This window comes from Ambystoma mexicanum, chromosome 13, assembly GCF_040938575.1.
Source record: "Ambystoma mexicanum isolate Mex_15411 chromosome 13, UKY_AmexF1_1, whole genome shotgun sequence".
Taxonomy (NCBI): domain Eukaryota; kingdom Metazoa; phylum Chordata; class Amphibia; order Caudata; family Ambystomatidae; genus Ambystoma; species Ambystoma mexicanum.
This window is the reverse complement of record NC_090938.1, coordinates 525164200-525189768: the sequence shown is the minus strand read 5'-3', so window position 1 is coordinate 525189768 and position 25569 is coordinate 525164200. Positions and strand designations below refer to the sequence as shown.

The following is a 25569-nucleotide window of genomic DNA, read 5'->3' as shown; positions in this document are numbered from 1 at the left end:
CTGCAGAAAGCCAGTAAGATTGCTACGCATAACTGGCACCAGAAGTAGCAAGGTAATACTTGCAGAAAGCCAGTAAGATTGCTACGCATAACTGGCACCAGAAGTAGCAAGGTAATACTTGCAGACAGCCAGTAAGATTGCTACACATACCTCTTCTGCGAACAAAGTCAAACTGGTTAATAATCATATTTACTAGACATCTTTTATGCTGGGCCATAAAAAAATTCAAAAAAGAAAGAAAAAAACCAGATCTTCTCTACGGCACATACTGAGCACTCTGGCAGATGTGTTCTATTTATCAAGAAGTGGGGTAGGAAGTGACGGCGGAAGGCTCACAGTGTGAATAGCACATCACACAGGCAACACCATCTCAGCTTCTGCAAGCGATAGGTTTTGCACGGGTCAGGGAGCACAGCACACACCCGCCGCCGCCCCCCCCCCACTCCGCCATCCAGCCCCCAACAGCATCGACTCCTATAGGTCTGGGGTTGGAAGAAGCTTGCCACTGGGGACCATGACCAACTGTGCAAACACCTTTATAAAGAGCTACACCAGCTCCCTCCCTCCGCAGTTTACTTAACACGTATTAGAAATGTGGGTAGAAAGAAGCACCATAGGCCAGAAGATGCGTCACTTCTGGTATTGCGATGGAGCGCGCTTGCTCCAAGATGCAGACTAAACCTGAAGGTTGCAATGCATGCCAGATCCCCTAAAGGTTGGGTAGGGCTGGGAGCAGAGGCAGACATGTGACCCACTCTACCCAAGCCTCATCTACCTTTCATGGTCTCTGGCCTGTCCTTAAGCCTCTCAGTTTGCCTCAATGGCAGTCTAGAGCCCTCAATCCACCACTTGCCCTCTACACAGAATCGCTGCATAAGACTCCAGCATAAGACTCCATCCACTCAGGGTTGTGAACCCAGGTTCGGAATACATGTGTCGTAGAAGACGCCTCTTAAAACTGAGCTGAAAAGGGTGATCCCTGCATTAGTGGGTGGAACAAAGGGCAACCCCGCCCTCTCTTTTGTGCATTGCCTCTATGGTGTGGCAAAGCATTTCTTGCCTTGTTGGGCATGAGTCGAACCAAGGACTAGGTGCCAAGTGGTCCAATGCCACATATGGAGTCAGTTCGGTCTTATTAGCCAATGGGATTTGGCATGCTGCATATTGTAGGGGGATCCTTTGTGTAGGAAAGGAAGAAACAAGCCCCAGAATGCAATTACGGGCATAAACCATTAAAACGAACATGGAGTCAACTGCAATCTTTGCCAAAATCTTGAAGGGAGCCTGCGGAAGGACCATCGGGCCACAGGTCCAGGAATGACGCGCCAGTGGCAAAAATACTGGTCACAGCATTTCCGCTCACCCTCATACAGGAAGGCAAAGAGAAGGGGTTTAGATGATGGGGCAGTGAGGAGTAAATAGGTACCCCTTGGGGAGTGGGGGGCAAAAATAAGCCAATTGCATGTACCCTGAACCTGGCCACAAAGGCATTTTGATAACATATCAATCCATATAAGTAAAAGTACAAAAGCTGACCAGAAGTAGAGGTAGCAAGCACTCCAAGGGGAAAAGGCAGCATTCCACCATTCCACACTGAGTGGCAGATGCCTGTTCTCTAGGTAATGCCCACAGATGACCTCGATTTGTTACATAACCAGGTTTATATTTCCGTTTCATGACTTAGATGTACTAGGTTGCGTGTCTTTGCCCTTAAATGCCCGTTAGCATAGCACCATTGACACTTGGCATACTCGCATCCGGCCTATGGTAATGTTGTGGCGTTTCTATAGCAGTTCCATTATGCCACTTTGTCAGCTCCACATCAGGGAATGTGTCTTCAAGGAGCAGCCTGTGCACGTATAGCTCTTGGAGAGCGGTTGCTTACACCCCTGCATTGTGGTTCCCCACACACACTTTTCTTTTTAACACAGCATATCCTTGGCTCCATCACTTCTGACAGATCAGACAATTCTGGCCTTCAACCAAAGAGCTTCACAAGCACATCTCGGGCCACCACACAAAAATGCTTTAAAAAACGAGTACTCCTTCCAAGGTACAAGAAGCCACTATCACTGGGAAAGGCTGGTCACCAGGAGTGCTCTTATGTTACTCCCTTTCTAGAGCAGTACCATCTGATCCCCTGCCTACCATTAAATATGCACCCCCATTTCTACAATCTGATTCAGTCTAACACAATCCCATCACATCGCCCCAACATGTCAGTTCTGTGCATCCTCATTCTAGTCCAGCTTCTCCCGGTCTCCCCCCAGCCCCCCGCCCCACTTCTTCCTCCACGGACCAATTTATTTATTTATTCGAATTTATTTAAAGCGCACGTCAGCCCGGGGGCATCTTGGCACTGTTCCAAGAAGACATAATCTGGTTAGAATGGAAGGAAGATGGTTACAAAGCAAATTTGATTACAGGACCAAGGTCCGATTACCAGGAGCAGGGGCACAACACCACTTTCTCAGAGAGGGGTACCGGCACTAGAAGACCACCAAGGGGGAGATTCACATAGTATAAAAGCTTGATAACAAACACCACGAAGTCCGTGTTCTGTACAGTACCAACTATGGACTATGTTAATTAACAATCAGTTATTTCGTACAGACCTCTAACCCGTGTGGCTTTTGGGGAGGTGGGGACATATAGAGGAGGAACACACACCGGCAGCCACATCTCACCTGTTTCTTCTGCTTCACCCAGGAGGCGGCGATGGGTGGGCTTCCTAAAATGCCACAGTACAGCTCGGCCTGGTCACCCACATTCACCTCCACGCTGTTTACAGGGTCAACTAACTTCAGAGCGTCTCCTGCTCAGGGCATAAAAACACGCAGAACAATTAAAAAGGAAGCACACATTCTTGGCGCCGGGTCTGGAGCCGCAGCATCCGGTCTAGGAGAACAGCATACGTGTATGGGGGTGACGGGGTGGAGGGATACATTGTGTGTGTTAGGGCCCCGTTTCCCAATGCTTTCTAAACCCCGAATATACACACACACACAAACACACACACACACAAAGTAAAATAATAAAATCACACTGTGCATTGCATGCCTGCTTGCCAACATCAAGATTTCGCAGCTTAAAACATGGTCAGCTACAGCTAAATGACAAGCACTGGCATGCGATTGCATGGAATAAATCTCAGAATTAAAACATTCTATAATGAAATCATTACAAATCTCGGTGAAATCTCATTACAATTTGCTCTACAGAATTAGAATATGAAATTGTTAATTACCAAAATCGTAGAACAGATGTAGCTAATGTAAAATACATAACGGGTCCCTGTGTGTTATGGGCCTTTAATGTCAAAGGGATTTTGGGGACACAATATATCACACAGACCTAGGAAGGTCATTCCAAGCACGGGTTCGGACTGGCCTTTAGGGAAATAGGCCCGTGGGCAAACCAAAAACACAAAATGCTAGTGTGGGCCAGTTTTTTTGGGTCAAAGTGGGCCCCTTCTTGGCCAATGTGGGCCAGTTTGATGAGCTACTTCACTATGCGGCTAGTAGCTTTGACCAGTGTTGCTGAATACATATTCTTTCAAATGCACAATTTACATCACATTTTATTTAAAAACTCCACCTTGGTTACTATTCAAACAGTATCACAAAAGGAATGAATAGCTATTTGCAACTGTGGGCCAGTTTTTCATTGGTGCCCGAGACCATTTTATGGGCCAGTCATCCGACCCTGTCGAAGCCTGCATGTTATTTATATATGGGGTAAGGTACCCCCTACCAGGGCCGGTCTTTGCATCAGGCAGTGCAGGCGGCTGCCTGAGGTGCCAGGCTCTAGGGGGCACCAATCTGACTCCCACAACATCACTGTAATCATTTTAATCACATTTTAACACAGACATGAATAGCCCTTTCTTTGCCGCGCTCTGGGTGTAACACAAGCAGAGCAATTTATAAAAGAGTGTGAAATAACCTAACATTGCTTCAATTTAATATTAATATTGGGCAACCAATGTAAACGCTGTAGAGGAATGGGCGTTCGGAATGTAGTATTGCGTTGTAATCCCACAAGGTAAGGTTGGGGTTGCAGACCGCAGAAGCAACAATCTATGTTTAGAAGTCCGCCATTTACGTTTCAGCCTCACCATCTGTGTTGTTACTGAAATAATGCAATCAACTTGAATATTAGTGACTGCAGGCTAAAGGGCCATGCAGAGAAGTGATACAGCACCCACAGGTGCTTCTATATTTTTTGGGTCGTCCTCGCTTCCAGAGCACTCTGCAATCTGTTGCAAAGGTGCCCCCAGGCCAGGCGTCCCCATGCTGCTGGGGTTTGCTAAGAGACTACACAGAGCACACAAAGACACAAGGCTGCACCCATCATTGTGTTGCATCTGGTCACATACCGAGGCACACACAGGCACTTGAGAAGCACCAGTGCCTGTGGTTGGACCACCCAGCTACCCTAAGTAGCCCAGACAAATACCCATGATCATCGTCAGTGATACAGATCTGACACCTGGAATCTTAAGCAAAACACATCAAACCCCATGACCCCCTCCCCTTCTCTTAGTAAGAGATTGCAGAGTCCAGCGATCACCCCTCTTCCGTTCATCAGGTTTGGCAAGACAAACAGAGCCTTAGAAGGACAAGGCACAGAGAAAATATGGTGGTGGCGGCTGCACATATGCGAGGCAATTACTAATGTAAAACATTTTATTGTTAGAACCTGCAGTCATATGCATACATTTTAAGGCAATTGAAATCAGATGGGTGTTGATAGTTGCATGTCAGGGAAGTATTTGTAAGGGTAAGGGCAGGAGGCCATTCATTCTCACAGCAGTGCTTACGTGTGTTGTTTATGAGTGGTTTTATAAGTGAAGGAGAGGGTTAACTGATTGTAACAATGAGGCAGCCCTAGACTAGTCTCATTAGATTGTGTAAAGAAGTTAGATGCCCCCACACAATTAAGTTTGCTCCTCCCCCATTGTCTCTGAAGTTTAGTTTAATTATTTGATAATGCGCTCCAAACCCAGGGGTAGCCGGGCGCAGCAGTCACAAGAATACTTAAGCTTAGGTTACATACATGCAAAGGATACATACAGGAGAAACATTATATACGTTAACATATTTACAATAACAATATACAAGAGATACCAGGAGTGGGTCTCTCACATCACAGGGCACAATGAGATAGACTGAGGCCATGTTTCAGAAGTATCTGGTAGTTATGTGCAGTGATTAATCCAGGCCTAGATCAGGGGATCAGTATGTTGGTCGTCATTGGTCCAAAGCCAGCTTTTCACATTACATCTGAATTTGAAGTAGGGTAGGTTAGCTCTCAAGGCAATGGGGAGTGCATTCTAGGCATGGACAGCTCTAACAGGGAAGCTTGCTCCACTCGCTTTAGTTAGTCTGAATCTGGGAGTTTCAAGTAGGAGTTGGTTAGAAGCTCTAGTGTGATGAGTAGAGGATTTTCTGGTGAGTCTGGCTGAGATGTATGGGGGCGCAGTATTATTCAGTCCTTTATGGGTGAGAGAGATCGTTTTGAGGAGAACTCTGTCACTGATTTTTAACCAGTGATGGCCTTTTCTGATATTGGAGATGTGTGCTCTACGGGGTATGTCCAGGGCTGCTCTAAAAGCGTTATTCTGCAGTGTTTGCATTTTGTTTATGACAGTTTTACTGGCGCTTGCATATAGGGTGTTGCAGTAGTCCAATGTAGACATTACTAGGGCATTGGCTAGTGTGATACAATTGGTTTTGGAAAGGTAGCGTCTGCAAGCCCTGATTAATTTACAGGTATAGGCTGTGGAGGAAGCCAAGGAGTTAACATGTTTTTTGAGGGATAAGGTGGAATCAAGGTAGAGTCCTAGTGTTTTTACCTTGGTTGCCACTTTGATTGTGTTGCCATCTATATTGAAGGCGAGATAATTAGGGCTGAGTTTTTTTAGGTTAGAGTCGGAACCCAGGGTCAGTATCTCTGTTTAGTCGTCGTTCAGGCAGAGGCCATGGGAGGCCATCCATGCCTGAATGATGAGGTAAATCTTGTTTACTAGAGCTGTGTCTTCGACAAAGCTGCCAGATAGTGGTATAAGGATCTGCGTATCGTCCGCATAATTGGTATAAGTTACCTCTAGTCTGTCAAATTTGTCGAAGAGTGGCTTTGTAAAGATGTTGTACATTGTGGGAGAGACACATGAAGCTTGTGGGACGCCACAGGTGATATGTATTGGGTCCGCTGAAGCTAAGGGGGAGAACACTCATCGTGCGGTTGGCTAGGAAGGATTGTACCCAGGCTATGGCTTCACTTGAGAAATGGGCAGCAGACGCTAAGTGGTTGCATAACACTGCATGGTCCACCAGGTCAAACGTCGCCGATAAGTCAAGGAGGAGCAGCATAGTTGTTTTACCTTTATCCTTCAAACTCGATTTGTGTCTTAAGGTCGATTAAGGCCGTTTCAGTACCATGTAGTGGTCTGAATCCAGATTGGCGTGAACCTAGTAGTTGGTTGGTTTGTCTGATTTATTAATTTAGTGATGAATGGTGCGAAGTCTCTAGCTGCGTCCTTAATAACTTGTGCTGGGCAGCTGTCGCCTTGGCAGTTGGATGGTTTCAAGGATGATATCACCTTTTCAGTTTCCAATATGGATATGTTGGCAAAACTGAATGGTTTGCAGTTACTTTGCGTGACTGTTCTAGGTGCATCTGGCAGCAGGTGGGAGTATGGTTTCCGGTAAAACTGAAGGATGCTTTCTTCTTTGCAATTTTGGATTGTAGGGTTGTGATTTTATTAGCTAGGGCATTTTGGATGCTGGTGCACCAATGTTTGTCCTTGGGGACATTATCTGTGGGAGCAATCGGGTTTTCCATTTCCCGGAGGATGGAAAAGAGTTCTTTGGAATTAGAGTTGGCTTTACTAATTCGCTCATTGAAAGTTAGCACCTCTTCCAAAATATTTTGGGCGGGGGGGCACCAGTGATGCTTCCCGCCTGGGGTGCAAATTGGTCTAAGACTACCGTATGTTATAAGGATATATCAAGAGAAAGGGGTTGGAGGTCACATGGATAATACAATAGTTCAAATAATTAAATGACTCAAGTGGGTAAATGGGTGATAAGAGACATGGACAGGTCAAAAATCAAATTCACATATTTTATTCAATTTGTACAAAAGTCTAATAAAAACCATTTTATTAGTCCACACAATAACATTTTCTAAAATGCATATAAATACATATATATATCCAAAAAGTTGTAGAAAAAAGTTAAACAGTTATACAAGCACTACTATATATAATACATATAACCACTGTATGCCTAAACCAATTGGACAAAAAAGAGTCAGTGCAAAAAGGTTATCAAAAAGTGCTAAGTGCTTGTTAATTACATAGTTCCCCTGGTCCACAGTGTAGGGGATACCCATCCTTTTTGCTAGATAAGGATATATCAAGTCACTGAAGAACTCCGTGAATAGAGGAACGAGGCCAGAGGCAGAGTTCTTTTAGAGGTCACAAAACAGAGGGTTCTTGCAATATCCTTTTTACATACAGCAGGGGGAATTTTATTACTAATTAACATCTGGCCTTGTGCTTAATCCAGCATAAGAGCTTCCATAAGCTGATCCATATAATCAATCAAGAATCTGGGGTTTAAAAAGCGAATATGCAACCTTGAATCTGTTGCATAAAAGTAGTTTCATCATTTTAATCAAATGCATTGAAAACACGTTTCCATTTTGTACTTTCTGAAAAGTAATAACAGGCAGCTTAAACTTCAGAAAGGCACAAATTTAAACATTCTACCATGAACAGTTCCTTGGCAATTAATCGCTATAAAGGGTCACAGAAAACTATTTAACAGGCAAGGGATTTGAAAAACCTTGCAACAGCTTTAACCAACTGCTGCAGCGACAGCTGGAATTCTTTTTTTTTTATTATTAAGTTTATTGAATTTTATAGAAAACATACAAGCAACAAACTTATCATTGTAATCGTAGAACTCATTGCATAGAATCCACACCCCATATCCATCCCCAACCTTCACAGAATCTAAAAAGCAAAACAGGCCAACTTATTATCACATGTCATCCAAAAACCCACCCCACATATCAAACAATTTCAACTTTTTGTTCCTGCGAAGGATAACCTTCTCAATTCTGGCCACTTGCCTCAAGTCCTCCACCCATTCTGAACAGGTCGGTCTCTCATCACATTTCCATTTTCTCAAAACAATTTTTTTCGCAGAATTTGTAGCCCTAAAAAACCAGCATTTCTGTGGATAAGTGAGATCTTCCACTTTATCATCCTCACCCAAGATGATAGTGTTATAATCAAAATCCTCTTGCAGTAATAGAACCTCATTAATCTTTTCAGTGACACTCCTCCAAAATGTCCTCAGTTCATAACAGTCCCAGATCAAGTGTTCAAAGGAGCCAACATCATGCTTACACCTCCAACAGGACTCTGAGTCAATCATCCCTCTCGCATAAAGTCTCTGGGGAGTCCAAAACACTCTATTAAGAATTTTGATTTGGCGGCATTGTTCTCCAAGATTAATGGATGTCAGAGTTACGTTTTTACAAAGACACCTCCACCTCTCCACAGTCATATCAGAGCCAAGGACCACAGACCACTTAGTTAACAACCCCTCTGCTGGCGTGTACTGTTGGCTCAGATTTCTATATACTTTGGACGCCATACCACCTAATGTCTTATATTCAGGTAGCCATAACTGCCAACCACCGCCATCAACAGTTCTCTGGTTCCGCAGCAAACCTCTCAATTTTCTGTATTCACCCACTGTACAGTCTCTGAGATCTTTAATTTGTGAAAGTCTTCTATAGCTGATCCATTTGCCGTCTTCCATCAGATCACTCAACCATAGTACACCACTCAGGAGCCAGTTCAACCACAATAGCGGCCTCCCATTCAGCAAAATACCTGGGTTCAACCAGATAGGGATGTAATCATTATCACATACCTTGCGCTTACTTTTCTTCCATAGTTCCCTCCAACAAGTTCTCAGGAATCTTGTCGGCGGAAATGAGCGATAACCAGATCCATCCACCGTGGACAGTATGGCAGGGCGGCAACGGAGAAGAACTACTTGATTCCGCCAGCGTCCAAACATCCTCCGAATCTTCAATAAATGGAACCAGATGCCTGGCTCCAAAGGCCAAATGATAATTCTCAAAGTCAGGAACCCCCAAACCTCCACAGTCTTGGGGCAGCTGCAATTTCCACAAGCTGAGGCGTGGCTGTTTGTTCTCCCAGAGAAAAGACTGGATTAAACTCTCAATTTTCTGCCAATGGCCCTTCTTTACGTCCAGGGGAAGCACACTGAGCACATAGTTGATTCGCGGTGTTGATGTCATTTTGATGGCATTCACTCTCCCCCAGAGACTCAATTTAAGTGCATTCCATCTCTTCAGGTCCACCTCCAAAGATTGAATCACATGTGTAATATTGACATCCATTATTTTCGAGACATCATTCGTTAGCCAAATCCCAAGGTATCTCATCTTATTCGGACACCACTTAAAGGGAAAACCCTGCATCTTCAAAACAGTGCAAGTGGTTGATGCCGGCAGCGCTTCCGACTTGGTCCAATTGATCTTGTATCCAGAAACCTTGTTGAACACATCGATCAACTCCATCAGCACAGGAATGGAGCTCTCCACATTCTGAACCACCACCAGCATGTCATCCGCATACAACCAAACTTTCTGGGAGGCTGCACCAAAGCGTACGCCCTCAATTCTATCCTCTTCTCTTATCCTCACAGCCAGCAATTCCATGGCGATCACAAACAGAATTGGCGACAGTGGACAGCCTTGCCTCGTCCCTCTCCCAAGTTCAAAAATGCCCGAGTCCATGCCATTAGTCCAAACACAAGCAGTCGGCCGGGAATACAGCAGTCTTATCCATCCGATCATGGTATCTCCAAAACCAAAGCCTTTCAATGTACTTAAAAGATATGTCCATTCAATACGGTCGAAAGCTTTCTCAGCATCCAAGGACAACGTCACCACATCATTATGGTGTTCTTTGCTTTCATACAGCGACAGCTGGAATTCTGACCTTTGCTGTCTCACGCAGCAGCCATTGTGACGTCTCAACTGTTGATTACAGAGCAGTGGTGATATCGCAACAAACCGCTTATAGCAACATTGAGAGATAGGGATAGTGTAGGCTACCATGTATTAGAGAGAATAACACATGACAGCCCGCCAAGTAAAACAATATGAAGACAACTCTGGAATATCAATAGCAGAAACACAGATTACCGATGAACGCAAGAGGATGAAGAGGCAGCGAGTGGTACTGTGTAAAGGTTGCTGGCGTTTATCACTGTCCATCCATACTTAACAGGGACCCTCTAGGAGATGAGCCGCGGGGAGGCCGCTTTTACATGTGCGCATGCTTACGAAATGAACATACAAACTGGGGGGGATTAGAACAAGTGTTAAAGAGGAAAACATGGTACAGGCGCATTTGGGTATTTAAGGTAGTGCTAGAATGGAATGGCCTAGTCCATTCCTGATAGGGAATTGCTATGCAGCCGTCTCACAATAGGATGTTCATTTCACTAACCTCTTATTTCCCCCTTCCTTCCTCCCTCCTAGCAATGCACTCCAAGGGCAGGACCATGATACCCATCTCAAAAAAACAAATAAATATATAGGACTGCTTCTACCTAATCTACAGGCTCATCCATAATGGCTGATTGGTGGGCCAACCCCGCCTGTACCATTGCGCATCAGAGGAGCTGCACCAGCCTAGTGTAGTGTAAATACAGGGATCTGATTACCAGGAAGCAGTAAATTGAGAATCCAAACATACTGTATTGCAAAATCCCACTGCGCAGTGATCACAGTCGCTGACATCCTGCATACCCTAGCCCTCACCCCCTAATCTCTCGTTTCCCTGCAGCATCAGTTCCGACCCACATTAGTGGGTCAGAATTGGCGCTGCAGGGCCCCTTTTTCTGTTTTTTTCCCTTTTTCTTTATTGTCCACTGCTTCCAATGGCATTTCCAATGGGGAACACCACCTGCATCCCCCAAAGCCGAACATGGGTAGCGGGGGGCCCCGCTTCCCATGTTCGAAGTTATGGGATCCGATTTACTTGTGCAAGCGGAATGCGCAGTAAATGTGCTTTCAGCTTTTTTTTTAGCTCTCTCTTGTCGGGCAATACCAAACACAGAGAGCTCCCTCAGATGCTTGATGCCGCTTAGGGAGAGGGAGCACTCCTGGGCTGGCTTAAACGGTCAAAAGGGAAACACTTTTCCTTTGACAGTTCTGTTCCCCAGCACACGTGTCCAATGGGCCATGCAAGCCAGAGGACGTTTTGATTCCCTAGCCTGCACCTTTGAATGTGCGTAGGGGGCGCTTCTGCACCTTCCCACACAGCCTGCCATGGGAGTTGCCGACCTCCGCCCATGTGCTGGGACCAGGAAACTCAGTGCTTCCCGTTCTTGTGCACGGGAGCTGTAGGTCCTTTATCAGGGGAGGTGGCATTGCTGCACACAGCAGAATCTGAACCGGCACAGTGTAGAATTATGTTTAGGAAGTATGATTGTGTATGTTGTGTGTATGTATGCAAGTGTAAATGAGCAAATATGATGTATGGGTGCGTGTGTGAATGAACGAATGAATGCTTTGTGACTACCCAAGTGAGCGAATTAATGTGCATGTGCTTTTGGTTTGTGCCCCCCGGGGCACTGATTTGCGGGTGAGTTAGGAGGCTGGGGGGATATTTTTTACTGGACATCCATGATAAAGCAGGCATTTTCAGTTGCATTATGTGGGTAGATTGGCATTTTTATGCAGCCAGTCTAGCATTTTCTGGCATGGCATTTATTATTGGGCACCCATGATAAAGCAAACTTAAGTGCTATTGTGCATCTAGGCTGGCCTACACTGGTGCAGCTAATGGATATGTTTTCCGATTGTGGCATGCTATTTATAATGGCAAAGTCAACACGACTAGGTTATTATGTGGTGCGGTAGGTCAGAGATAGGACATTGACCAAGTGACAAGTTGTTCAACTGTTTCTTTATTCAAAATTAAACAAGGCCCCCTCTAAACCCCTATCTCTGTGGAGTGTCCCTTTTCTAACAAACAAATGGGTGCTCATTATAACGTCATACAAAGAAATCTGTTCTCGGACATCCATCATAGCAATATACAAAGAAACCAAATATACATTGCAAGGATAACATGGGTGGTTTCCCCTTTGAAATGCGTTAGGGTTGGCTGGTTTTCTGGCCCCAATCAGTATTCCCCCAAAGTCTGTTAAGGCTCGGTACCATTCTGCAAATTCAAAAAACATATTTACCTGTTCTGCAACCCTTTGTAGGGTGTTTGCAATCCAGACTGGGCCGGGCCTGTGGCTTTCCCAGCCTTCCTGATATTCCTATCGGTGATGCTGGAAATGCATTGGAGGGACAGAGCGTCCAGGTCCTTGTCCTTGACTCCCTTATGTGTTCTGCATTGTTTTCTTCACAAGAGTCCATGTGGGACTCCTGGCAGTGAAGCTCTTCCTCTTTTTGATTGTAGTGAACAGACCCTTTGGATACCCTTATGGCACCCATGGGTGGGGGTACAACCCTGTGCACCTAGTGTATTTTTTTGGCCACCTGTGTGTGGCCCGCAGAGCGGGGTCTGGGCTGCTGGCAGCTCCATGCTGAATTTGACAGATGCTCCGAGTATCCTCTATTTTGGGATACCCAGGCCCTGCCATAGGCATCAGTGGATTCCTGATAGGAGACAAGATGGCCCCTGTGGCCTCTTGGTTTTTATTACCTGTTACCTTGTTTTGCCAAAGTCCTGGGAAGCCCTGACTCTGTCCCTTCCCCAGACTGGCTGTAGGGTGGAAGAATCATATTTTATTGTGGGGAAGTCCAGGCCAGACTGGCTGGAGCCTTCCCAGTGACTGTATGTTGTGGGTACACCCTTGGTGTGGGACTTGGGTGAATGGAGTGTGTGAGCAATATGCACTTCTTGTTATGGGTGTCTGGTATCTGCGTGTGTGACACAAAGAATGAGACAGCCCTACCCAAAACTAGCATGAATGCCGTATGGTGTGCTGAAAGGCTGGGTGCTTGCCCCAATCCACATTCCTTGTTATGGGTGTCTGGATGGAAAAGAATGGCCTGAAAGCACTGTGAGCCTGATTGGCTGCCTGTCTGCAATAATGCCCTTCTGAATGATTGACTGCCTGAGCTTGGCTCAGCAGTGTGAATTGGAGACAGAACAGTAAATCTGGGGACCTCGCACCAGAATTGTTCAGAAGCTGAAGTCGAAACTTGATTCTTGTCCTTGAAGCCCAGCTGGAAGAGGAAGAATTGCTGCTGCTTTTCTTTGAACAAATCTGAAAGCAATCGTGTTTGTCAAGGACTGGTCCGAGGGAGGACCTGGCTAAGAGACTTCCCGAGCTACGAGGGAACATTATGCAAAAGCTAATCTTCACCAAGGCACCCTGGAAGCCAGCCCTGAAAGACTGTCGACCAGAGACAGACCGCTGAGGAATCCTGAAGTGAAGCACCCGGACATCGAAGTCCACCGTTGACCAGGGTTCAGAGGTTTGCTGTAACCGCTGGAAGCACAGAAGCAGGGACAGCTTGACGCCATGCTGCTCGATGACCGGAGTCATGCCGTGCCACCTTTGCCTAAGATATTTGAAACAAAGGACTCCCTTGCCATCACAGTCGACCACTTTGTCCCGCCGCAGAAAGTCAAAGTCGCTGATGAACGAAGGAGAATCCGCCAGTGGGCTTCCTGCCACCGGAAGTCCACAAAGATGCCAACGAAGATCCAAAAGCCAGCCGTGGTCAAGTCCGAATCGTCGACACCATCCCCGATACCCGATGCCCGCAGCCGGGCCTACATTCTTCATCAAGTCATCTTTGCTGCAACAAACTCTTGGCATGGAGGTGCAATGCACGCCTCATCTTCACAGGACGTTCATGACTGATCATCGACGAGCACTGCAAAGGTCGAAGCTGCTCTCTGATGACAGTGTTCAACTTTTCTTCAAGGAATCTCGATGCCCTGTGGCTCCTGCTTTAAAGGGAGTTCACCCACGAGGGATCAGTCGACAAACCGTCAAAGAAACTCTGCTAAACCAGGTACATTGGAGTAGTAGAACATTTTATCAGCAAATAAGACTATTTTAAACATATATGGACTGGGCTTGTTGATAGACTTTATTTACAGGTTGCCCAGGTGGGGGGATCCTCACACGGAACTGTGTCACGGTAGAAGGACAAAGTATTCTGCCATTGTTTAAACTAACTTGTCTTCTTTCCTATGTCCCGATGTTGATTCACATTACGGTTTGACTTGTATGCCATTAGAAACTGTCAGCAGTTGGTGCATTTTAAATGAGTCAAGAGTGAACCGTGGTACCACATAGACATTGTACATATTTACCATGGTTTATAGTCAAAATCCCGAAAACAAAATCTCGAAAAAAAAAATCTCGAATTTTTTTTCAATGTGTTTTTTTCCAAAATGGGGGGTTCCCCCCCAACCCCCCTTTTTTCATTTTTTTTTATTTTACCCCTTTTTTTTACTTACCTGACCCCAAAAACATATATAAATAAATAAATAAAAAATTAGATATTTTTTTTTTCGAGATTTTTGTTTCGGGCTTTTTGTCATTCGAGATTTTGTTTTCGAGATTTTGACTGACCACCATTTACCATGTTAGATTTTCCAAAGCACCAAGTGTGTTATTTATGGTGTATATATATTGAACCTTATATATATAAAGAACTGTGTCATCACATAACAGTGTGTGGACATTCCTATGTGGGGGCTTAGGGACTACACTGTACTTAAGAATCAGCCTACATCACCCCCTGAGAGCTTAAGCCTTGGTTGCTCGTCCATTGCTACCACATAGAGAACCTTGGATGGGGTGCTCTGTGCTTCTACTCTGCCATATAGAGGGTTGGAGTACAGATAACACCCCTCCAGTATTTACACTACTAGCTGCACCCTGCTGCGAGGTATGTAATGTCACAGTCCTTGTGGTCTTGTGTCTTTTGCAAAACTTCCTGTGTCCGTTTTTCACCCCTTTCTGGGGTGGTGGGTTGCTCAGCCCCTCTTGGGTTTAAGGCTCTTACAGCCCTTTGTGCGGCAACCGCTTCACCCCCTGGTGTATTCTCAGCCCCTCATAGGCTTCTGGCTCTCACAGCTTCTCTAGTATCAAGTGATTTGCCCCTTATACTATGTTAGACTCTATAGCCAGACCGGGGCACCGTTGTTGGCCTCACCGCCCTCCAACCACACTGGGTATCGATTCACATACCTCTCCTACATGTCAGCACTCCTCTGGGGCCCCCGTCTCTGCCTGATGTGGTACAGCGATGCCAACCTGATTTTAGTCTATGCGGCTGTGCTCTTCTCACTGGTTGGTGCTGCGTCTGGGCATGGCTTTGGTGGGCCACTGCGCTTTGCTGTGCGCTTCTCTGCAGGACCAGCGTTTCCTGGTTACTCACCTCCCAGCTCGCCGTAGCATTCCATGGGCTCCGTCTGCACACCCACCATGCTGTTGGCATGAGTCCTCTTCCTGGCTCTCCCTGCGAGGGACTACTCTGCTACGCAGTTGCATAAGCCGGCAGCCGTGTTTCTCACTCACCGGCAGCCTCTCCTTATCTTAGTCCAGGCTTCCTTATAATTATGCTTTGAGCCAAAGTGCTCAGAAACAAAGCCATCCAGTCTTAAAGGGGTATTACATTGATTTGTTCCATCCCTATGCAACCAGTAAATGCTTGGGATTTTAGGGAAAAGTGAGGTGTAGTGAACCCTTTATTTGGCGATTCCCATTTCACCATCGGTGGTTTACCCCGAGTGGGATCCTGCTTTCCCTGTCCCGTGGGGAGAAATTTGCATAACGGGCTCACCTCCCTAGTCCCCAAAAGGGGTGGCTCCATTTTGGAAAGGAGTGTATTCCCTGGAATCGTTAAAGTGGCAATACTGGCATATATTCGCAGAGCCAGTTTGGACAGGTTTTCTTATAGTATCTTACGCAAAGCAAACAATAGTATCTTTTTATATGGGATTACTGGCATATATTGGCGGGCCAGCATGAAAATAGGTGTGCAGAGCCAGCATCAAAAGGTTTATTGGCATATATTTTGTAGAAGTCTGCATGAAAATGCTCATGTGCACTGTTGGATTTTTTCATGAGTTACCCTGTAAAATAGATTGCAAACGGTCTGTCTGGCTTTTAAACCAATTTTTCACCATTTAAAACCAAAAAGTGAATTGTCAGGGCGAGAGGGGGGACTCCCCCTCACCACCCTATCCCAACACACCCTGGTAGCTACGTGCTCCCTCGCTATGCTAGGTCGCTGTTGCATATTTATGACAGATATTTAAGCACCGCCAATTAAAAAAATAAAACATTTTTAAAAAATTGCATCAGCCGTCACACTGCTAATCTACCAGGCTGTTGCTGGGGTAATGACATGGCTTGGAGTTGAAACCGAAAGTATAGATGGAACACAGCTAGGCTTTTTCATAGGAAAATCCTGACCCTCATTCAGAAAAACCCTGAAAGCAGACTCCATGTTTGCTTAATGCAAACTGCCATTCTGTTAACTCTCTGCATGAGCAGCTCTGCCAATTTAAATGACCGTGAGGCACCTGTGTGGTAAGGAGCCAGTGACATCACCATGCAGCACACTAACCTCTACCTGCACCTCCCGATGATGTCCTGTGTTGAGATTTCGATATTTTGAAAGATGGGGAAAGCTCTATGGTTTTGCTGGTGCCTTGATGTGATGACTTCTAGTCATTATAGGTTCATGGGTGCGTTTCAAGGAGGATGGACTCGAGCCGATATGGTGTTCCTTTAGGTTGTATCTGCACATGAAAGGAGTGTCAGTTTCACAGTTTGATGATTATAGGTGAAGACAAGTCTCTTTTTACGCACACCCCAGAATAAAGACAACCTGCTAAGGAACTAGGCCAGGAGATAGCGTTGCAAGGATAACAAAGTTTAATACAAATCTCCATCCCAACATAGGTCAAATTTGAATTTCCGGCGATCTTGTAGGGTGCAGATTTTACTTGGTAGCGCATTCAAGCGTTTGTCGACTACAGTAGAAAAGGTGGGGTGTGTCTCTCTCAAATCATCTGGTTTCTGTGGTTGGTTTTAGGTCTTCTGCTGCTCAAACATGTTTCTAGTTGGTAACCTGCAATTCTTGATGTGTGCATTTCCTGCAGGTTTCGCCATTAGGGGCATGCTTGTGCAAAGCAGGTGCTGGCGAGACATGAATGCAATGGGAGAATCTGGCGTGTTGACCAATGTCAGATATTTCGCGGTTTATTGAAAATGTAACCACTGACCCCGTTTCCTCTTCTGCAGCGTCAAAGCTGGCTGTTGGCACCATGCACCATCCTCATGAAGTCAAGGTCAATATCTCTCATCCGATTCTGTAGTATTTTGTTATGTACCTGTAGAATTTATCATTCTACAGATAATTCTGTATCTATTCAGTGAAGGACGGCAGGTGCAACATGAAACCATGCGCGTGCACTGCTTGGGAAGCGCGCATCATCCACGCGTCCTTATTGGTGCCTGCAGTTCCTGGCTCAGTGTGGACTGGCTGAAGCATTACTCCAAAAGCGAGCATGAAATACAGGCTCTCCTTTTCTTATTTTGCTGAGTTCCAAATACGTAACTCACATTTATTTCGCCACAGTGCCAACCTCATTTTGTAGAATGAATACTTGGCAAGTGACCATAAAATGAAAACTAACTTCCTTGAGCCAGTTCTTGCTGTTCAGGGACCAGCCGTTTCCCATCCTGGGACTTAGAATTCAGTGGTCCACATGAATAGCAGGTGCTTACAGTGCAGTAATGTATCGACTTCAGGGCCGTTTGCACCTGCAGGTTGTACCCTTGACTGCATCTTGTGCATGGAAGAGGCGGCACAGTTAATTCAACTGGCTAATAGCAAATAACGGGCTAATCTGAGTCTGTGGGGAAAACAGTGTACAGGTAGCCAGATTGATGGCTACATTGCAATACCTTTTGGGTGCTCCATTGTCCACATCCTTATCTGTTCCTGAATTCATTAAAAAACATTTTTTTTAAAAACAAAACACATTGGCATTGCCAACAGTTTTGGCTTTTCTATAGGTATTTGCCAAGAGAGGGCACTAGACTGCACCCAAGATGGCCGCTTCCTAAGAGAGCTCCGTAGGGCTCTAATGAATCCTGATTCATCGTTGCTCCTGCGGTCGCCGAATTAGTCCAGTTTGCCGCTGGGTGCACTCACAATATCCCACAGATCATTTTGGACTAACCCCCCCCCCCCCCCCCGAGTCCGGCATGCACCCTGATCCCGTGTTACGCCTCCTTGGTCTTGCGGCCTACCAGCCGTCTGTCGTCCAGAGAGGAGAACCCGCAGGCGCCCACGCTGCGAAACGAGGCGGCGTCCGATGGAGCCGAGCACTGAGCCGCTCAAGAGGGCGGGTAGACGTAGGCGAGACGGCGCCATAGAGACCGAGCGGTCTCTGTCCCCGTAGCGGCCCGGTGGAAGACCTACGGCGTGAAGGCTTATGACGCCAACGGCCTGCGTAGACCCAGGTAGGAGGACGACGCTGGGTGCGAGCGAGGCAGCGGTGCTGCAGGGCAGGGCGACACCACCTCTCCCGCCCCGATCAAGCCCCCACCCGAGCACAGCCCGGAAGCTGAGACGCTGCGACGTGGGAGCGGACCCTCTGGCTCGTGGGCCTCCAACTACCACAAGACGCGGGCACCCCTTGCAGGCCGCGGCCCCGCGGCGTCACCAGCTCAAGAATCCAACATTCACGACGCGCTGGCGGTCGATCCGGGGGACGCTACCCGCTGGTGCAGCTGAAGCGAAGAAGAGGGACCTGACCGCGGACGCAGCTTTCATTGGGATTGCCAGTTCCAAATCCTCTGAGTCTACGGCCACACTCTATCCACCCGGTGGCGTTCGATCTCCACAAACCCGAAGCACCAATCCTTGACTTACTTAAGCAAAACGCCAACCACAAACATCTACACAAGCCATCATGGGGAAAATGGACAAAACCCAAAAGAAAATACACTTCAAACCTAACTCACAGCATAAACCCACAACCAGCAGTAGACCCGAATCCCCTGCACAAGAGGCAGCATTATCGGAAGCACAGACACCCCATCAAGACATCAGAGAGATCCTGATGGATCTGAAGGCCGGTATCAGCGGCCTAGGGTGCAAGCTAGACACCTTGTCAACTAAAGTGGACCAGCTACAACACAGACTCTATAAACATGAGGACAGGCTCGACAACGTAGAGCAGCGAGTGTCCGACCTAGATGACGGGTCGGCGGCACTGACCTCCCGAGTCTCCCTACTTGAAACACAGATGAAGACTGATTGCCAAAAATGAAGACTTGGAGGGTCGCTCCCGTAGAAACAACATCAGAATTATAGGAGTGAGAGAACAACAACTCCCAGGCAAAATGGAAGACTTCGTGGAACAAATGTGCGTCACGCTCTTTGGAAAAGAGTTACTATCCCAGCTGTTTGTTGTAGAAAGAGCACACAGAATCCCGAATACTAGACCAATACCAGGCACACACCCAAGACCAATAATTGCAAGGCTGCTAAATTATAAAGACCGGGATGCAATACTACATGCAGCCAGAATTAAGGGAGAACTACAATACGATGGCGACCTGATTCAATTCTTCCCCGACTTCTCCCAAGCAGTGCAGTTACAGAGGAGATCCTACGTATCTGTCAAACGCCGCCTGCAGGATAATCAAATCGTCTACTCCATGTTATACCCAGCGAAACTTCGCATTCAGCACGAAGGGAAAACACAATTCTTTAATTCCCCAGAAGAGGCCAGTGACTTTCTAGACCGGGCCGGATGTAGACCCAGTGGAAACAACCCGAGGCCCAGGCGCGAAGACCGGGCAAGACGTAACCCCCCGTAATAAAGCACCTTGAACATGGGAGGCTGGCACCAACGTGCCTTCACCTTCCAGACAAGATGACGACCGCAGGAACGAACTTGTGTCGCTAATGGAAGCCCGGCATACTCTTGGCAGGCTACTAACGCCCCTAGCACAGCAATGTTTGCAGTAAAGTTTTCAAGGGAGGGAACTATGTGGGCCAGTTGGGGGTTGCCCACACAAGGGAGGGTCTTTGGTTCGACACGTGCACCCTGCTCGCCCCGCTCTAACTCCACAGTGTCAGTACGGTGCGGCCCCGAGGGCCTGAATCTCAAACCCTTGTCTTGCTTCAGTGGCCCCAGCCGTCAGTCGCACCTCTACATCCCATCGAGAAAGAAATTCGCCTGGCCCCCCAAATGACAACACCAATGCTTAGAATAGGCACCTGGAACATACGAGGTGGCAACCAACCGGCGAAGAACAGAAGAATCTTCCAATATTTGCGCAGACATAATGTTAACATCGCCATACTCCAGGAAACACATCTCCTGCCTGCAACAGAATCTCAATGGGCCAAAGCCTGGGGCTGCCACAGGTACTTCTCATCGTACTCATCCTTTGCCAGAGGGGTCGCCATCTTAATCGACAAGAGGTCAAACTTCAGTTTCATTGAGACCCAGAAAGATTCCGAAGGCAGAGCCTTGTTAGTAAGGGGAATAGTTGCCGGGAGAGAAATAGTGATCGTAAATTCATACGCTCCAAATACGGATGGCCACGACAACTTCAACTGGGTGATGTCTCAGCTCGGAAAGATTAACGCCGAAACCATCATCTGGGGGGCAGATCTCAACACACCTATGGACCCAGCGCTTGACAAATCCCATAATACAACCAGAAACCTGTCTAAGGCAAGCACCCAAGTCCGTGAGATATGCCGATTGTTCGGCTTGATCGACACTTGGCGACTCCATAATCGAGATGCAAGGGACTACACATTCCACTCACCAGTCCATAACACCAGCTCCCGAATAGACTATATTATGGCGTCCTCTCACTGTCCATTCTCATGGGGAGCGAGCCAGATCTGGCCACGTACACACTCGGATCACTCAATGGTAACACTGGATGTCTCCTTTGTGGGGGCAACAGTCCCAGGCCTACACTGGAGGTTCAAGCAGGGTCGTTGTCAGACGCTGTTTTTGCGGAGGAACTCAGACAAGAAATTGTGTCCTTTGTAGAGACAAACCAGGTCACCGTGGACTCGACCGGCACCTTCTGGGAGGCGCTGAAATGCTTTGTCCGGGGAATCTGTCTCGCCAAAGAGAATGGTATACTGAAGTCGATTCGTAGAGAACTGTCGGACAATGAGCGTCGACTCAAGGAGCTGGAACTCAGGCCACCCCTACACCGAACCCCCGAATACAGGCAGAGCTGAAGAAGGAACTCCAAAAATTCAGAGAGACAGCCGAAAGAGAACTAAAATTCTTGAGTCGCAAACACCTAGTCCGACAATATGGAGAGGACCAGAAACCGGGAGCACTGCTTGCCCGCCTCTTATCGATAGACAAAACCCCGACCCGGGTGGAACGCATCAAAAACATACACGGTCAGTTGGTTTATTCTGAAAAGGACATTGCCACAACATTCCGGGACTTCTATCAAAACCTGTACAGTTCCAGAGGCGGATCAGACCCCAGTTCCTTGCAGGAGTACCTGGACGACACCGAATTGTACTGGGTGGACCCAGTCCTGTGAGAACCATTGAATGCCCCGATAACCGTAGAGGAAATTGTAGAAGCAATAAAATCCCTCCCGAATTCTAAAGCACCAGGCCCCGACGGACTCACAGGGGAGTTTTACAAGGCGCATGCAGTGACCCTCGCCCCCATTCTGCTGAGTGTATATGAGGAATCGATCAAGAGAGGTTGCCTCCCCCCCACACTCCGGGAGGCAAACATAATAGTGTTACACAAAGAAGGCAAGCCCACCGATGAATATGCATCATACAGGCCAATTTCACGAATTAATCTCGACAATAAGATGTTCGCCAAAATTTTAGCCTCTAGACTCCTCCCCCTCATGCCGGCCCTAGTAATAGGAGACCAAGCCGGATTCATCCCAGGCCGCAGCACCACTTACGGTATCAGACGCTTGTTTGGTGTCATTGAGGCCTTAGATCCAACTCAGCAGGCGATTGCAGTGTTTTTAGACACGGTGGAATGGCCATTTATGCTGGCAACGCTGAGGTAGATGGGCTTTGGCAACTTTTTCATCAAGCTGGTGTCCCTACTGTATAATGACCCCCGGTCATATGTTATAATGGGTAACTCTAGGTCCCCTCGCTTAACACTGGAGCGTCGTACGAGACAGGGGTGCCCACTCTCCGCCCTGATTTTTGCACTCATTATGGAACCCCTGGCATCGAGATTGCGCGAATTCCAAATACACAGAGGCCTTAAACTAGGCCCCCACAAATTAATTGTCTCCCTTTACGCCGACGACGTCGCATTATTTATTAGTGACCCCAGGGAGAACCTGAACCCGGTAATGTGGGAAGTCATACGATTTGGACATATGTCCGGGCTGAAAATGAACCACTCCAAGTCGGTGATGCTCCCTCTGACCCCCAACACAGCGGAATTCATAGACGACTATGGCTTTAAATGGGAAAATAAGAGGGTACGTTACTTGGGTATATACATGTCTCGGAATCACCACGAGATTTATAAAGATAATTATTTATCCACGCTCAATTCCGTTCAGGACCGGGTACATAGATGGAAAACCCTGCCGTTGACGCTCTGGGGCAGGGTCTCGCTGACAAAAATGGTTATCCTGCCCAAGCTATTATACCTGTTCGCGAATATCCCGCTGCTCCTCCCCAAATCCTTCCTACTGAAAGTGAAGTCCACGGTGCTAGAACTTCTGTGGGCAGGGAAACCCGCACGGGTGGCATACAACACCCTAGTGCTACCAACATCGCAGGGTGGTCTAGCGCTCCCGGACATAGAAAAATACTACTGGGCAGCGCAGGCGCATTTTCTGAGCTACTGGTACGTGACCCACTTCATCCGCCCGCACGTACAGGTAGAACGCGCGTTGGCTTCACCAGACTTGCTCAGCGCCGTTGTGATCAGCCAAATCCCAGTTCCATATAACACATTAAACACGGTCCTGGCTACATACACGATCTGGAAAAAGATGGCTGTCAGGTACGGAGTGAGCATAAGATATTCTCCCCTGCTGCCGATCAGGTTCATTCCGGGCATCCCACTCACGAATGAAAAAGTATTTTTAACGTGGGCCGACAAAATCAACGTCCATTCCTTTTGCGATATCTTCCCAGAGGGCACCTTTCTCACCCCGCAAATGGCCAAAGATAGAGGAGGCAACACTTCCCTAGACACCTTCATATATTTTAGATTACGCCATACCCTACAAAAACTGTTCCCCTCGTTCCCCCAACAACCACCCACATGGGATTTGTTACATAACACTATTCGAGCGGAGGGAGAGGGGAGGTTGGTCTCACTGCTCTACAAATCCCTGGTAGCAGACACTATGTCACCCAATGCTAAAACAAGACAAAAATGGGAATCCGCCCTTCAGGAGTCGATAAGCGACGAGGACTGGTCATATATACTGCGTCAAACTCAAAAGGTCGCAATGAACACATGCTTCAAACTAATACATTTTAACTTTGTGCACCAAACGTATTAGACCCCTGTAAAAAAGCACCAACATCACCTGGAGGCATCAGCTCAATGCGAACGCTGATCAGCGAGGCACGCCGATTTCTTCCACTTAGCCTGGGATTGCCCGGGTGTTCGACGCTTCTGGGTTTCGACGTTACAAACGATTGCTGACATAATTGGCGAACAGATAGCCCCGCAACCATTGGCACCCCTGCTCGGCCTCACCAAATACCTGCAACCGACATCTCGCAGGCTGGCAGCCCTCCTTCTGACACTGGCCCGGAGGCATGTCGCCATGGCCTGGGGACGTGGGCCCTTGCCCAGGTTCGAAGAGTGAAAAAGAGACATAACGTACTGTCAAGATATAGAGAGCGACTTTGTCAGAACACTCCCACTACATGCACGTCCTCCTGACATCTTGGGGCCATACATCGCATATCTGCTAAACTGTACAGCCCCGTCTGACCCAGAAGAAACCTGACCTCGATATAAGCCACTGAGGCGGGAGAAGAGCCATTATACACTTTTTGTACTCGGTGCCAATCGGCATTAAATAAGGAACATTTTAAGACCTAGAGTTGTGGACACTGGTGCGGGGGGTGGGGAATTGTGGTCGAACCTGTATATGGGTAATGTTAAGTTCCTCTCTGCTCTCGTTCCTCCTCTCCCCACCCCCTCTTCAGCTGATCTAATCCCTTTCCTACCTTTACTTGTTGTTATGTTGGTACGCCAGAATGGCACACCTGTAATTTGAGGTTATGAAAATCTCACAAAATAAAGTTTAAAAAAAAATAGGCATTTGCCAAGCACTGCACTCATATGTCCGAGTACACACATCGTTGCCATCGTATGTCCAAGCAGTACCATAATGGCAGTGCCAATTCTATACCTACACAAAAGCCAAAGCTGTAGATTTTGTCACCACTTTTTTTTTTTCTTGTTTTTTTTTTAAAGGGTGTTTTTTTAAAGACTGTATGCTGCATTAAGGTGTACAGCAGGGCAATGACAGAATGCATGCTGCATTAGGTGTACAAAAAGGCGGTAGGTGTACAGCATTCAAATGAATGCACTGCAATCTTCCCAACTACGTTACAAATGTAGGCCCTCCTGTGTGGTTTTCGGAGTGTGTTGAAAGCCATCTGAATGATTTTGTAAGTTAAGTGTTGCGGCTATTGTTCAAAGCAAAACGTATTTGTGATGTCATTGTAGCCGCTTCGCCTGGGTTCTATTCTGCTATTATTTAGACAATATGACCCGAGGGGGGGGGGCATTACCGGTCGGGTAATGCCCCTGAGTCACTACTTAGAAGCCCTAGTGAAGCAAGCACTTTAACTGAGCCCCGGGGGCATTGTCTGACGGCAATGGACCCCCTCCTCGGGTCATATTGCCGTTAGTACATCGGCACGTCGTAACGGGGTGCTACTTGCAATTTGTCGCAACTCGAAAAACGGCGCTGCAACCATTTCTCGACTCGAGAAAAGAAAAGCAAAACAAATGGCAGTGTAGTCCCTTCTCCCTTTCCATGGCAGCCTGATGGGAGAAAGGAATTGGACGTGCCGCAATGTGATGGGTTTTTAGGTGAGGTAAGGCTCGCAATCGCTTCAATCGGAGCGTAGATTTCTTTTCCTGTTTGGCGCACCGGGTACTAATGACACAATTGGATATGGGATATGGGACGGATCAAAGGTACGTTGCTGCTTGAAATGCATTATACCGACTACGTCAGGGAAGGTAGGGTATCTAATCAGCCACCATTGGCATCTCAGAACAAACCCTTTGCTCTAAGATATAAGATTACAAACTGTTTAGGGGCAGGTCTTCTATACACATCTTACTTATTGTTCTCAAATAAGCAGTTCCCTAAAAAGAATCTTCCTTGACTTTCCCACCATTCCTCGTCTGAACTGCAGCCCCGTACCAAAACACCACAATACTGCCAAAAAGCTGTCTAACTGCTATATAATAAC

The 25569-nt window shown here is 47.0% G+C and overlaps 1 protein-coding gene across 4 annotated transcripts in view; it reads right to left on the bottom strand.

Annotated features, from left to right (window-relative positions):
- Window positions 1-25569, bottom strand: part of LOC138521418 (myosin light chain kinase, smooth muscle-like) — a 604815-nt gene that overhangs the window by 57031 nt on the left and 522215 nt on the right. For all 4 annotated transcript variants that reach the window (XM_069634224.1, XM_069634225.1, XM_069634226.1 and 1 more), the window contains one exon: window positions 2688-2815. In XM_069634224.1, coding sequence (XP_069490325.1) covers window positions 2688-2815 — 128 coding nt within the window. The remainder of the gene's footprint in view (window positions 1-2687; window positions 2816-25569) is intronic.